The sequence below is a fragment of the Solanum verrucosum genome, unplaced genomic scaffold, assembly GCF_900185275.1.
Source record: "Solanum verrucosum unplaced genomic scaffold, falcon-dt-bn FXZP01000279.1, whole genome shotgun sequence".
NCBI lineage: Eukaryota > Viridiplantae > Streptophyta > Magnoliopsida > Solanales > Solanaceae > Solanum > Solanum verrucosum.
In genome coordinates, this window is record NW_026020289.1 from 88,317 (window position 1) to 104,190 (window position 15,874).

Sequence of the window (15,874 nt, forward strand, 5' to 3'; positions counted from 1 at the left end):
CAGGATGAGGGGATGATGGACCGTAAGGTCCTAGCTGTTAATAAGCGACTTGACACCTTTGAGTTGCAGATCTCGAGCATCACACCGTCGACAGAACGTTCATCTGCCTTTGCAGGCTGACATAGCCAATGCTCCGGACCGACGTTGATTGTTATTCTTGCTGCAACCTTCAATTGAGACTCAGGCTGCCCCTACTGCGCTGACTGATGATACAGTGCTAGATGCTCTATTCAGTGGCATCGCCGAGGAGGGGCCTGCACCGACACATGCCAAGGGCAAGTGGCACCGCTCTCATCGCACGGAGGAAGAGAAAGCTCAGAAAAGACAGTGTCGGCAGGAGAAGGAGGCTAGGAGGGCTTCGATTGCAAACGAAGAGTTGCGCCAGCAGAGGGTGCGTGAGAGAGCTGCAGGGGCATCGAGCTCTGCCCCAGTTGCAGAGGTTCAGCCTATTGTGAGGGGCGTTGCGAGCACCACTTATGGTGCGGAGCAGTTGATAGAGAGCACTACTGAGGGTGCTGGGATTGCTGAGGTGGGCACTACTGAGGGTGCCCCCACTGATGTTCCAGAGGGCTCCGGGAAACCGGACCCCCTTGCTTGTTGATGATTCGCCGGCGCTTTGCGCCACAGGTTTGCTTCACTCAAATCCATTCACTTTTACTGTCTATGTATGCATTGTAGACAATTGATCTATTTTTGTTGGGGGTGGGGTAAATGGATCGTGAGTGATAGGGTGAAGTCTGAGTAACCCAACTCATGAATCCTCTCTTGGGTTTTCTTGCCTGTGTTCTTTTCCCCAAGAGACTGTTTAATTTTTTTTGAACCGGTATGTCTTAGGATTGTAGGTGTAGAAGCATGATACAGAATGAAGCATGATGACTTATAAAAATGATACCCGTCAGATTCTGGGTTGTATGCTAGAAGTAGGCTACGATTAATTGATTGTGTTGGCTCTGAGTATGACATAGTAACAATCGACCATATCATGACTTGACCTGAAACTTGAACTGGGTAAACTGATAATGAAACTATGTGCCAAGAGTGAGTGAGAATCATTGACTGTTCAAACGGTTTTTGTGCAAAACTAGAACTTGCCCGGTTAGTCCTGCTAAGACAATTCAATCTAGAGGATAGGAAGTGATCATAGGCCGTTGTTCTGAAAAATCCACAAATTGCCTAGAAGGATTCAACCAAATGAAATAACGGTTCCCTTTGATCCAACTTTGAGCCTAAAAATAAACCATTTTTTCTAAAACCCCGAACTCACTTTCCCATAATCTACTATGTTGGCCCCGGTCCCTCCTTGGACATGTGCACTTTGACTTAGGCCAAAAGCCTAAGTTGAGGGTGGCTAATGTAAAAAGTAACTTCAATCTTGGCCCTGACCCGACATCGGGTATTGTGCACCTCAACTAACGGAAAATCCATAAGTTGAGGGTGGCTATGAAAGAGGAAACTGAAAGAAAAATGGGTATGAAAAGAGTGAAAAAAATAAATTTTTTTTAAAAAAAAGAAGGGGAAACATGAGGAAAGGATGTGACATGTTAAAAGCGAAAGGAACAATAAAATAAAAGGAAATGAGCTACAAAGTCTAAAGTCACATCCATGGTTGAAGAAAATCAAGGGAAAGAAGGTAAAGCAATCATATGACAAAAATAGGGCAAAAAGAGGTTAAAAGCCTAGTGTAATGACAAGGAGGGCTGAAAGTCACTAAACAGTACCCAAATTACCACACCTGACCCTGAGCCTACGTTACAAGCCAATAAAGTCCTATAGTGATCCTGGAGTCTATTTTGGAGAGTCTAAGCAGTGAAAATAAGGGCAAGCTTATGGCAGTAAGCACTAACTGTATTTGAAATTACTTCTGAGCGTGAGTGTTGAATAAATCCTTGTACCATGAATGAAATTAATTTTTTGCGAAAAGAGAATTTTGTTTGAAGTAAGGGCACTAGTTACATCGTCGGAAAGTTGGTACTTGGGTGACAGTGAGAAGGTGTCTGTTGTGTGTCAGTTGGTTGGTCTGTATCATGATGTGATCCACATAAGTTGGCTTGTCGAGTCTAAGAGAACGAATGTGCACCCGAACAATGAGGAGGTAGAGAGCCATGTGATTGCTTGAGTTTAGAAATGCTTGCTTCTATACTAGTGTCGTTTAGAGTTGTAGTGCGAAGCTTGAGGACAAACAACGAATTTAAGTTGAGGGTGTTGATATACCGTGAGTTTACGGTATTTCTAATACATTTCACTTACAAGTTGTGTGTGTCTAGGGCCTTTTTATATTGGTTTTTATGTGTTTTTATCATGTTTTGTAGGAAAGGTGTTCAGGCGCGGAACTTTAGAGACAACTGAAAGAAATGCAGAAAAAGGCATCCACGGAGATGATCTACGGACCGTAGGTCCATTCACGGTCCGTAGGTTATGACCGTAGATCAGCAGGCATGGTGTTGAGGACAAATCAGGGAAATCTGACAAAGTGTGGAACCACGGTGCCCATTGATGGTCCGTAGATTGATCTACGGACCGTACTGTTGATCCGTAGAGTGAGACTGCGAGGGTTCCAGTACCTGATTTTTGAAGATTCTAAGTATGGAGCTACGGAAGGGATTGACGGACCGTAGGTCGATCTACGGTCCGTACTGCTGGTCCGTCGTTTGCTTCAGAGAAGCTGAGTTTTGGAAGCTGAAATATTTTCTAAGTCCCGAGCGACGGAAGGGACTTACGGACCGTAGATCCATCGACGGTCCGTAAGTCAGTCTCGTGGATCGAAGACGCGTACCTGAACAAAACTTTCCTTAATTTGTTTCGTTTTTTATTTAGGATTTGTTTTCTATAAATAGGACATGTAAACCTCGTTTTTGGGGGTTAGACACTATTATTCTATTTTTGCTTTGTAACTTTGGAGATTAATTTGCAACCCTAGCAATTATTGATTTCCCAAGTTCGTTTTGAAGATTTTGGCTTTGCAATTCAAGTTAATTTTCTGGGTTTATTATTCTCTTTACGTAAATGTATGACTTCTTCATCTACAATTATGAATTGTGTTCTTGCCAATATGAGTAACTAAATCCACAACTAGGGTTGTGGGAACCATGATCAATTAACAAAGTATGAATAGTAAATAAGCAATTCTTAACTAGTATTTTGCATGCATTGATAATTCTTTCGTTTAGAAGTCTTTTTAACGGTGGCCAACGTTAGAACTTGCCTTGTTACTACCTGCCGGACCAAGGAGGTAATTAACAAGAAAAGAATTATCAACATAGAATTAGTGTGATACTATCTAATAGGCTAGTGTCAATTGGTGCGAAGTAATAACTAAGCCAAACATCGATTATAATGTCTAATATGAGGTAAAGGTAAGGGTTAGTAAATTATACACACGTAGCCGGACCAAGGATTTAGAGATACCTAACTTATCACTTTGCATGTAATACACTAGAAAAGGATTGTTATTACTAGGATTACTGCGTTATGAGATTATGGGGAACACGTATACCCTAGTTATTTCTCTTATCTTGATAACAACCAAAGTTGAGTTTGATCATTGATTACTTATTAAATTCTTACTATTTGTTTCACACGAGCACAACCCCCCTTTTATTACCTGTTTCTGGAAATAATTTGACTAATTGAATATAATTGTTGGTTAAAAGTAAAGTCTAAACCATTTTCCTCGTGGGATCGATCCCAACCTACAAGTTGGGTTCTTTACTTGATAACGATCGCTTATGCTTCTAAAAAGAGGTGTAATTTGAGCGTATCAGTTTAGATCTAGAATTACATCAAATGGATGTGAAGACCGCTTTTTTCAATGGAGAATTAAACGAGGAAATCTACATGGAACAACCAGTAGATTTCATTGTTAAAGGTCAAGAAAAGAAAGTATATACATTGAGAAGATCAATTTATGGCCTAAAGCAATCTTCAAGACAGTGGTATCTAATATTTCATTAGGAGGTGATGTCATTTGATTTCACCATGATCGATGAAGACCATTGCATCTATGTGAAAAAGTATAATGGAAATTTTGTAATTCTTTCTCTTTACGTAGATGATATTTTATTAGCTGTAAATAATTTGGAGTATGTGAAAACTGTCAAGTCATGGCTTTCAAAATCGTTTGATATGAAAGATATGGGTGAAGCAGACTATATATTAGGTGTTAAGATCCAAAGAGATCGTTCTAAGAAATTTTTGAGTTTATCTCAAGAAACTTATATAAAGAAAATATTGGAACGTTTTCGAATGAATAGTTGTAAATCCATGGATACTCATGTAGCAAGGGGTGAAACTTTAAGCCTTGAAATGTGTCCAAAGACTGAAAAAGAAAAGGAAGACATGTCTAGAGTTCCTTATTCTAGTGTTGTCAGGAGTTTGATGTATGCTATGATGTGTACTCGCCCAGACATTTGTTATGTCGTAAGTCTAGTTAGTAGGTATCAATCCAATCCTAGAAGAGATCATTGGAAAGAAGTAAAGAGAATATTCTAATACCTGAAGGGAACTGCAAATCATACACTGTGTTAAAGTGGATCTGATTTATTCATAAGAGGTTATACAAATGCAGATTGGGCTGGTGACCGGGATGATAGAAAATCAACATCCGGTTGTGCTTTCTTACTAAATGATGGTGCTATTTCATGGAAAAGTAAGAAGCAAACTTGCACAACTCTTTCAACCATGGAATCTGAATTTGTGGCTTATGCATCTGTAGTACAAGAAGTTGTTTGGTTAAAGAGATTCTTTGAGCATTTGAGTATTGCAAAGAATTTTAAGGGTCCCATGATTCTATATTGTGATAGTCAAGCGGCTATTGCATACACAAAGGATCCTAAGTATCAAAGCAAGACCAAACACATCGACATCATATAACTTTGTGAGAGACATAGTGGCAAGTGGAGAAATAACTTTTCAATACATTCCTACACGTGAAATGATAGTTGATCCTTTTACGAAGGCTATCTCTAGAGAATTGTTTGAAAAAACATGTTAAGGCTCTAGGTTTGCGTAGAATATGATGATATTTCAGTATTGTAAAATAACTTGATTGTTATAATATCCTCTTCTATATAAAACTATTGAATTTATGTTCAAATGTAGTATGCATGTGATATTTTATAAAGTAATAAAGAGTGTTGAACAAGTCGCGAGATTGGATCTCTCACACGAGCAATCGCCTCTTACGTCGGGGAACGTGAAGAGATGAGTTTCACCACCATTTTATGACTTAGTTTGTGATCCAGACAAAAGTTTCTCCACGAAAATGAGTTTAAGGATCACTGAAGAGAGAAACTAGGGTTAAACATCTGGAGATGTTTAGACCAAGGTCTGTACGATGTTGAATAATTGAAAGAATGAGACACATACACCAATCTAAGGTGTAAACATCATAGCACGTGTTTCATACCACGTGTGTCAAGCAATCAATGGGTCAATGAAAGAATATTCCCTGCTTCTTCATTGTGTGAGACCTAGAAAAGTTAAAATGGCTTTTTCAATGAAATACCCTTTGACCTTTTGTTGTTTCTTGAAGTTTCAAATCGGTGTTGCTACTTTAGCATGCTACTAATAGCCATGAGTGATTCGGCAATGCAGTATATGTCTAGGAAAGCAATTGATATGGAACAGATAGATTTGAGTAGAAAGGGAAGATGAATAAATGAACAATTCAACTTGTATACATAAGCCGACTATTACACTCGAGTGTAATTGTGTATATAAAGTTAAATATGAACTCGAGTTAATATCCTTGAGAGGATGAGGGATCAAATAAGTAACTACTGAAGTAGTGAATGAAGTCTGGGGTATTGTGAGCAATAGTATCCTTAAAATAATAGTGAATTGTGTCCTTATGTAGGGCTTGTAAAACCTTAAAGGTAAACTCTTAATGCTCACAGGTCGCACGAAATATTTGTCGTAAGAATTGTGTGTCTGATTGATATAATGTTGACTTGGGTCTTGTACACCATGTGCGAAGTGGGAGATGTAAGTTTTGGGTCGTGGATCGCCCATGTGGACCGACCCGGCCCGACCCAATATGTTTCATGTCTTATCCAAATTAATTAATTGGATATATTCTTTTAAAGGATAAGGCAGAACAGTTACAAAGTAACTGTTCAACCTCTCCTTAAAAGACTCCTAGTGGAAGTGTTTTCCTAAGGGGTGTGAAACATGAAAACAGAGAGAGGAAACGTAAAAAAAATACAGAGAGGAAAAACGTTTGAAAATCAGTCAAGAAACAAAGAAGTGTGTTTCTGAGAAAAAAATCAAATCAACACATAGAAGAAGACTTCTAGTTTGTGATCAGATATTTGTTTCCTAGTGATTCAAAGACGGACTTGAGCACCAACCTATCGAAGAAGCAGATCGATGACTTCCGCTGCGAATTATAAGGTACACATCTCGTTGTTGAATAACCTTAATATTCAGAATCTTAGTTTAGTTAAGATGTGTCTCTGTGATTTCGATCATAGTATAGGGGGTACTTGTGTCTTATCCCTAATATTATATATTGGGTCATATGACTTAATTTTATGTTGTCCGTATATTTTGAAAAACTCCCAAAATTTATTTTTATTTAAAAGTTTAAAAATACAAGATCCAAGTAAAATTTGATACAAATATAATATTATTTCAACAAAAAAATAAAATTAAATAGTGATATATCATGGTTTGTTTTATCGGTGATATATCACTTAGTGGTGATGGTAGTCTATAGTAATGATTAATGGCGGTTATTGGTGGCGGCGCCTGGTAATTCTAATAGATATTAGAGATACCTAATAGTGGTATAATAAATACTTATCCGTGTTTTTATGAATAAAGCTTGAGACTTTTGAGCCTGGTTTTCATTAAAAATAGATATTACTTGTGGTTAGGCGTGGCAGAATGAGTAATTAATATGGGAATCCGTTTATATTTACCCATTTTAAATGGGTTGAGTATCCAACTCATTTAAAAATGTGTAAAAATGAATAATGCCCATATTATCCATTTAAAAGTGGATAGTTAAATGGATAAAATGGGTAAAAGATATGCATTCACATGAATAAAAAACATGGGAATCCGTTTATATTTACCCATTTTAAATGGGTTGAGTATCCAACTCATTTAAAAATGTGTAAAAATGAATAATGCCCATATTATCCATTTAAAAGTGGATAGTTAAATGGATAAAATGGGTAAAAGATATGCATTCACACGAATAAAAAACAGTGATAAAGGGTGGGGTAGTAAGAAAGTCTTTTTTTAAAAAAAAATCTATAAAAAAAATGTAACGTTTTTTTACATTTTTTTGGGATAAGGGGGTGGGGGTGGTAGGGGTGGGGGGATGGTAGGGGGGTGAGTTGGTAAAATTTTTTTAATTTGTTTTTTTAAAAAAAAATTATTAGAAAAAATTTAAAATTTTGTTAAATTTGTTTTTTTGGATGGGGTGTGGAGGGGAAGGGAGGGGTGGTAGTTTTTTATTTAAAAGAAATTAAAAATTTTAATGAAAATTTTTAGAATTTTGTTGATTTTTTTTTTGGGATGGGGTGTGAGGGGGGGGGGGGCTGGTAGGGGGTAGGGTGTGTGGGGGGTGGTAATTTCTTTTTAAAAAAAATTAAAGAAATTTTAATGAAAAAATTTAAAATTTTGTTAATTTGTTTTTTGGATGGGGTGTGGAGGGGGGAGGGCTGGTAGGGGGTAGGGGTGTGGGGGGGCTGGTAGGAGGTGGGGTGGTAATTTTTATTTTTTTTTAAATTTAAAATTTTGTTAACTTTTTTTTGGGATGGGGTGTGGAGGGAGGGTTGGTAGGGGTGGGGTGGTAATTTTATTTTTATTTTTACATTATTTTTGGGATAGAGGGGTAGGGGGCTCGTGGGGGGTGGAGTGAAGTGATAAAAAAAACTTAATTTTTATTTTTATTTTTAAAGATTTTAACAAGATTTCTATTATAATATGGATAAAATATGGTTACTCATATTATCCATTGGGTAACTCGTTTTTACCCATTTAAAATCTGAGTCGAGTCGAATAACTTATCCATTTTTATTTAACTCGTTTTTTGATTGACTCATATTCGACTCAACTCGCTCGTTTGCCACTCCTACTTGTGGTGAATGATGACGAGCTTGATGATATATAGCAATTTTTTTGTAGTAATAAGTGATTGTAATGATAGTTAATAGTGATTATTGTAAATGGTGATAATGATATGTGGTGATTAGCGGTGGTATGCTCTGATTGAAAATGGTGGTTGCTAGTTCATAATGGTGGGTGACAACAACGATTAGATTAGCTGCGAAAGTTGATGGAGTAGTGATAGAAATTCAAAAATAGATAGCTTAATGATATTAAGACTTTGTCATAGTTCTTAATCATCCAAATCTATTCAAACCCATTACTAGGTATAAAATAAGAAAATAAATACACTTATAGGTTGTTTTGTACAAAGATTAATATAACAGGAATTAGTAATGAAGGGTTTATTTTTTATCAACTGTTTGGTTCATTCCTTCCCACCTCATCTTGTGTTTGGATTAAAACTTTATAAAAAACTTATTTTCAATTATACCCTTAAATTATTATGTAATTGAGTCAAGGTAGATAATTGCAGGACAATATTTTTTTTTAATGGTCTTCTAACTAGCTTTGAGAAGAACAATTTTATTGTCATGTTAGCTATTTTCTCACTTGAATTATTTGAGGATAAATAATTGTCATCTTAATAAAGTGATCACTTACAAAACGTCAATTTTCAATTAAAAAAGATAGATCATCTACTTTTAAAATCGAAAAGACAATAAACAATAGTAAAATCTAATAAATCATCTACATTTACACAAAAAAACTTTCAAATTATACAAGTAGACACTTAAACTTGTATAAAATTATACATATAGACACACACATCCTACATGGCATCCTACGTGGCAATTTGCATCCTACGTGGTGTCCTACGTGTTTTATGTCACGTAGAACTCATGTGTCTACTTATTCGACTTTATACAAATATGAGTGTCTACTTGTGCAGAACCAAAGTTGAAGGGCATTGAAATATAAAATGAGGCAATATATATAAAGGGCCTCTTGATTATTAAACACAAGTTTCATCTAATTGATATGTCCAAATTTTAAATTTTCTACCAACTATTTGATCCAAAATATCTCACAAATTACCTTTTAATAAAACACAAAATTCAGATGTAGAACATCTGTCAGAAATGATTATGCCAATCAACATCGGTATATCCAAAGATCTACTTATAGCTTCAATCCTCGAAAAGTAGTCATTTGCTCAATGACTTTATATATCATAGAATGCGGACAACAACATCCCAATGACTATCACAAGTAGAATAGATAAACTAACACACAACACTTAGGAAGAGAAATGTCATGTCTAGTCACAATGAGATAATTCGATTTACCAACAAGCTTCATATATCTTCAAGGATTATTGAGGGACACCTTTTGTTTTCTTTCTGGCAAATTTGGCATTTACATAAAAGATTTAGACGCAACCAATTGTGACTTAGGGAAATTGTGAATCCGGTATTTCATGAAAGGAGCAAGTATATGGATATATACTAAGTTCATTATATTAGAGGTTGCATATCCAAGAAATCAGTTCATGGAATCTCAATACCAAGTTGTGTATATTTTCATTAAGTCATTGAAGATTAATATTTTTTAGAAGCTAAAAATGACTCTTGTAGAGATGAATCAAATTTAATGGGGATGTTGAATACTTAAATTTTGTTCATGCATAGTTCATTAAGGCAGTATATATAATACATAAACATGACCCTTAATTTAACGTTAGTTGACAACTATGACCTTTAATTTTAGGTGCATGTGCACAAGTAGACACTTAAACTTGTATAAAATTGAACAAATAGACACATTCGTTCTACATGGCATTCTACATGACAATTTTTGTGTCCTATGTAGCGTCCTACGTATATTATGTCATGTAGGACACATGTGTCTACTTGTTCAATTTTATACAAGTTTAAGTATCTACTTGTGTGCAATCAAAGTTGGAGGGTGTTGTCCGCTGAAGCCAAATTAAGGATCATGTATATGTATTATACCGTTCATTAAAAAGTATATATTTAAGAGTTGCATGTATTGGTGGTTGGTCTTATTCATATTCTTACAAAAATGAGAAGTCTAAAATTAAATTGATACGCAAGTATCATAGACAAAATATATGAAGTAGTTCACCTATAATTCAACTCAAAGGGATAAGGTAATTATAATTTGAGGAAATAGTGACAGTGATAGAACTTTGAAAGATGGGCTGGCACGTACAAGTAATAATGAATACTAGAAGTACCTTGTTGTTTTATTCTTTTAAATCAACCAAATTTAAGCAAGCAAGAAAGGATACCTAGGACCCTCCATACGTGGCTTTCATGATATCACATAAAAGTTGTGGATGACTAGAAAAGAGACGATCTAGCAAACTGAAACTACATAAAATAGTACAAAGAGCCCATGTGATAGTGTTGCATCTGCTGTAAGGTGTAGCCTGTAAGCCATAATTACCCACAGCCTAAAATTTTCATATCCTTGTCCAAATCCTTATATTGAGGGGGGTACATCTCCTTTTCTTTCTAAATTAAAAATAGAGTAGTGGTATTGGAAATTGAATGTGTTTTGCTAGGGATTAAGAAGGAAAATAACCTTTAAAAATGTATTTTTCAAAGAAAGATGCAATTGTTAAGACTCAACAAGGAGAGATAGAATAACCAGGTCTCGAGTTTGTTAGGAAGAGCTTAATCCCTAAAATGAAATTTTTGGATGCAAATTTAAATTTAGTTGCTTCAATGTAATGTTCGAAACCAAAAAAAAAAGAAAAGGCAGAGATAGAACAGTGAGCAAATTTTGAAAAGCAAAATTGTTCGTACTTTGAAAAATTAGAAAGTACACAAAGCCCATGCTTCCTTACTTCATCAAACAAATATCGGAATTACAATTTGGTACAAAAGATATAAGTACAATAAAATGGAAGATTACTTTATTTTGAGTTTGCTTAATTAGTAAGTAATTATTTATGTCATATATTTGATGATAGGATAATTTTGTTTAGTTGATCATAAGCTTTCTGAAATTGTGTTGTTCAGTTGTTGAAAAGGAAATCCTAGTTATTAGAAATTTATTCAATCAAATGAGAAAAATGTTTGTCTACTAGCTAAGAGAAAAATTACCTGGAGCTTGAGAATTGAAAAAGTTTTCCCTTTTGAGAGAAAATAATAAGAGCAACTTGAGCATCACAAAGAACTGATAGTTCATAAGCTTTCTTCATAACTCCATTTCTCCGTTTAGAGAAAGTCACTTGCCGGCTTGTTGCATTCTCAATCCTCTTCATCTCTACCTTTCCTCGAACCATTTTCCTGCACACAACAGATTTTGAAATCAAATAGAGTAGCTATCAGCTCACCTTCAATACGAATGAAATCAATTAAAAATGTTCAAAAAAAACCCTAGCAAGTGATATATTCCGTTGGGAAAGAATGAAATGAAAGCATAAAAAGGTAAGCCAAAAGTAAAAAAGGAATAAGTAGTAAAGATCGTCGATGTATTCATCTCTTTATTCTGAGACCAAAGAATACGATATTTCCTAATTCTATCGTATTTGTATTTCCTTTAGTTATTCCGTTTGTTCAACAACAAAAAAGGAAAAGCACAAAAAAAGTAAGCATAAGAAAGTCTTGTCCAAGTAAAACCTCATTGTTACCTTGTTTTGGTAATCGATCTTGAAATAGACGTTAATCATACACAAACAATAATACTCACCCATAAATGGGATTATAGAACATTTTATAACACTCCATTTAAGTGTACCAAAACTAGAAACAAAAAATTACCCCACCGTACCGGTGGAAAATTTGTGTAGTAAAATATAATTTTTCCATTCACTTCTTATTGAATTAACTTACTGAAAAAATACAAGATAAGAAATAGATTTTCACTTTAAAGGTATAATCTATATATAAAATAAAGGAAAAACATAGATAAAGTGATGTGATACCTCTCTATGTGACCTTCATTTATATTTATCGTTTTTCTCTTTTTTGGCATTTTTTCTTATTTGAATTAATTATTATATTGTTAAAGTAAATTACTTAATTTATTACAAATAAAATTTTATTAATCGAGGAACATTTACAACAAAAACTCTTCATATTCTTTTTTTATATGTTTGCCTCACTTCTACCCATAAAATGACAATATTATTTTATATTTTAAGTATTTTTCTCATTATTATTTAATTTATTCACAAGGAGTTATATGACTTACACCTCTTTAATTTTTACTTTAATAATATTCATAACTCACATAATTTTTATGTCCATAACCTCCAAACTTAAATTTGTAAGTTTATAATGTCTTATTGTATTCATTTATTTTGCCTATAAATTCATATATAGTTTATGAAGATTTGCATTTAAGATTATCATTTCTCTTCATCATATTGATTTGTGAATGAATTAACAAGTAACAAAAAAGAAGTACATGAAGGTAAGAAATATTTCATTTCATTCTCCAGCCTTTATTTTTTAATTTCCTCTATTTTACCTGTATAAATTCATATTTAGTTTCATATCACATTCAAGATTATCATTTTTCTTCTTCATTATATTTTTTTGTGAATTAACTAACATGTAACAAAAAAGAAATACATGAAGGTAAGATATATATTTCATTCTCAAGTCTTTCTTTTTATTTTTATTTACTTGGACATGCTTCTTAATTTTTATTTATGTATGCATTATCATTCACCAAGTAAGTATGATAAAAAAAAAAACCTTTAATTTAATAATGAATAATATGTTGGCAGTATGTAATTGTTCTCTCTAATAGTCAGTTTTCGGAATATAATGTATTTTGATTATAATATTTGTTGGATTTCAAGAGATAATTATTATTTAGTATTGTTAGTACTTTTGAAAAATCAATATACAGATGTATTACATATAGTTTAAATTTCTTCTTTCTTTTGATATAATTAATTCTTAATTGATATATGATATTTTATTTATTCATATATTTTTTTATTCAATTGGTAACATATGATGAAGAGTTTGACATATGGAGCCAAATATGGTGGTGGATCTACATGCAAAGGAAGATGGTAGAAGCAAAAAAAAGAAGCATAATTAGAGATTATTTTTGCTAGATTTTTTTTACTTTGACTTGTATTAGTTACTTAGCATCTTTTACTAAAAAAATTTAAATTTTGGTTTATATAAATAATATAGCTACATGTATTGTCAATGCTTATCATTTGGTCCTTTAGTATTTTACTTTTTTTTTTACCATTATTATGAAGCACAATTAATATAATTATCTCATTTCAACAACAAAAAATTATGATAATTAGGAGTTTCATTTTTATTATTCTTGCAAAAAGTAATTGAAAAATAAAATATTAATTTCATGATGCCATTTTTTGTCTATGTAACAATCTATTTTCGTCACTATTCTTTTTTTTCTGAAATGTATTTATAATATTTATGCAGTCACCGATTATTATATATTTTTGTTCATTTTTTGTATTTTCACCCCTTATTTTCATTTATTTATTTTACAAATAAAATCAATGTATAATTATTAATGCATTTAATGTCTAATAAAATTGTACATTTGAATTATTTATATCTCATATCTCTTCATCTTACTTGTAAATTCTAATTTTAAATATCATTCATTACCTTTGTATATTTTATTTTTCATAATTCTTATAAATATTCAATTTAATTGGTGTTTAAAAATTATAATAAACAAATGTAATAATAATGACACAATAAAAAAATTCAATTTTTTTTTACGAATCAGAATTTGTATAGGAAATTAGTATACTCCTACAAAAGATAGAGGAAATTAAAACATATAAAATATTTTCAATATAATACAATATATTGTTATTTTAAAATATTATCTATTATTTCATTTACTTCACCACGGTGAAATATTTTGTGCTAATATATATATATATATATATATATATATATATATATATATATGAACAAGTTGCACTTAAAAAGATGCAACAAAAAAAAACTATTTTATATGTTAAAAAAATGAAAAAAATGTATCATGTCACAGATGAAGAACAATATCAATATTAATTATTCTATATATTTTATAATAACCTAAATATAAATATTACATATAATTATCTTATAAATATCTCATATAACCGTGCAAAGCGCAAATAATTTCAACAGTTTAATAATAACACAATAAAAACGAAAAGAACGTTAGTATAATTTTAGTGTAGCCAATTAAAGAGTATATAGCGTGGGGTTTAAAAGTGATATATTTGTAGGGTGGGGAAATAACACCATCGTACCATGATTTGACTTTTGAGGAATCACAGAATGACATCTCATCATAATTATTTATTATGAAATATTTGAGACTTTAGGCCAATAGGAATAAAGTCAGTCACGTGGCTCAAACACCATTTGGCGTGACTATTTAATTTTGATGCTAAGATAGACTACTAGTACTCTTTACTGACTACTGTGCTACGCTCCGTTATATTTGAGCGGTTTAAAATAAATTAAGATAAGAAATGGGCTGAGATTAATTTCACCAAAAATACATGTAGATAGGATTGTCAAAAATTATGGTTTAGAGTCAACTTTATTGAGAGGTTTTAATTATTTTTTAATCGATATATACAAACAAATAATAACATATTTAGGGCCTGTTTGGAAAGTTATTCTTGTGATAGAATTTGGTGTAATTACATTATTTGTCTTGTTTGGTTGACCATGTAATTATATGGTCAGCATGTAATTGAGTGTAATTGACAAGGGATAATTATACTCTCCAATTTACAGGGAGAATTTGTGATGGTGTAAGTACAAGCGGATTATTTTTTTCTGTTAAAATATTTAATTTTTAATTTTTTTTTGTTTTAATGTATTTTTTTTTTATTATTTGAAACTATTTTTAAGTTTTCTAATTTTTTTATTTTTTTTATATTATTTATATTTCATTTCCTTCTCATTCTCAATATTTACTTCATGTGATTCCATGAATTTTCGTATAATCTAAAAAAAATTATTAGTATAATTTTGTTAGTATTCTAATTTTTAAATTAAACTAGAATTTATTATTGAATAAAGTTGTGGACTTAAGTGACATAATACATAAACATGACCCTTAACTCGGCATCAGTCGGCAACTATGACCTTTAACTTTGGATGTGCACAAATAGGCACTTAAACTTGCATAAAATTGAACAAATAGACACTCCATCCTACATGGCACCCTACACGGAAATTTTGTGTCCTATGTGGCGTCCTACATGTATTATGCCATGTAGGACACGTGTATTTACTTATTCAATTTTATACAAGTTTAAGTGTCTACTTGTGCATACTCAAAGTTGGAGGGCATAGTTGTCCGTTGAAGCCAACTTAAAGGTCATGTTTATGTATTATGCCTAAGTTTTTCTTTTCTTTTAAATCATATTGATGTATGTTATGTTGAAATTTGTCATAAGATTATTATGTTAATTTTTTTTGTTTTAAATTAAGAAATTATGTTATATTTTCAATTTTATTTGATTTGGGAGTATTAACTCGATATTTTACATTGCAAGCTATTCTTTTAAGCTAAACTTGATAGATTATCTTTTTGTTAAATATTTTATAATTTTATGACATTATTTTTATAAGGCTTAACGCATAAGCAGACCGTTAAAGTGCGTCTATCAGACACTTCATGGGCATTACCCGAAAAATATAAATTATGTGACTTTCAAACAGTATAACATGAAAAAAAAGTGAATCATAATGCGACAAGTGGCAAATTAAGAAAAATATCTTTTATCGATTTTTTCCATAATTCTACCATTAACATCTTTTCTTCT

The 15,874-nt window shown here is 32.4% G+C and overlaps 1 protein-coding gene across 1 annotated transcript in view; it reads right to left on the reverse strand.

Moving 5' to 3' along the window:
* LOC125834438 (MADS-box protein AGL42-like) overlaps positions 1 to 11,374 on the reverse strand; it is a 33,910-nt gene extending 22,536 nt beyond the window's left edge. Inside the window, exon 1 of the mRNA XM_049513593.1 lies at positions 11,193 to 11,374. Coding sequence (XP_049369550.1) covers positions 11,193 to 11,374 — 182 coding nt within the window. The remainder of the gene's footprint in view (positions 1 to 11,192) is intronic.
* Between the last annotated feature and the right edge of the window lie 4,500 nt (positions 11,375 to 15,874).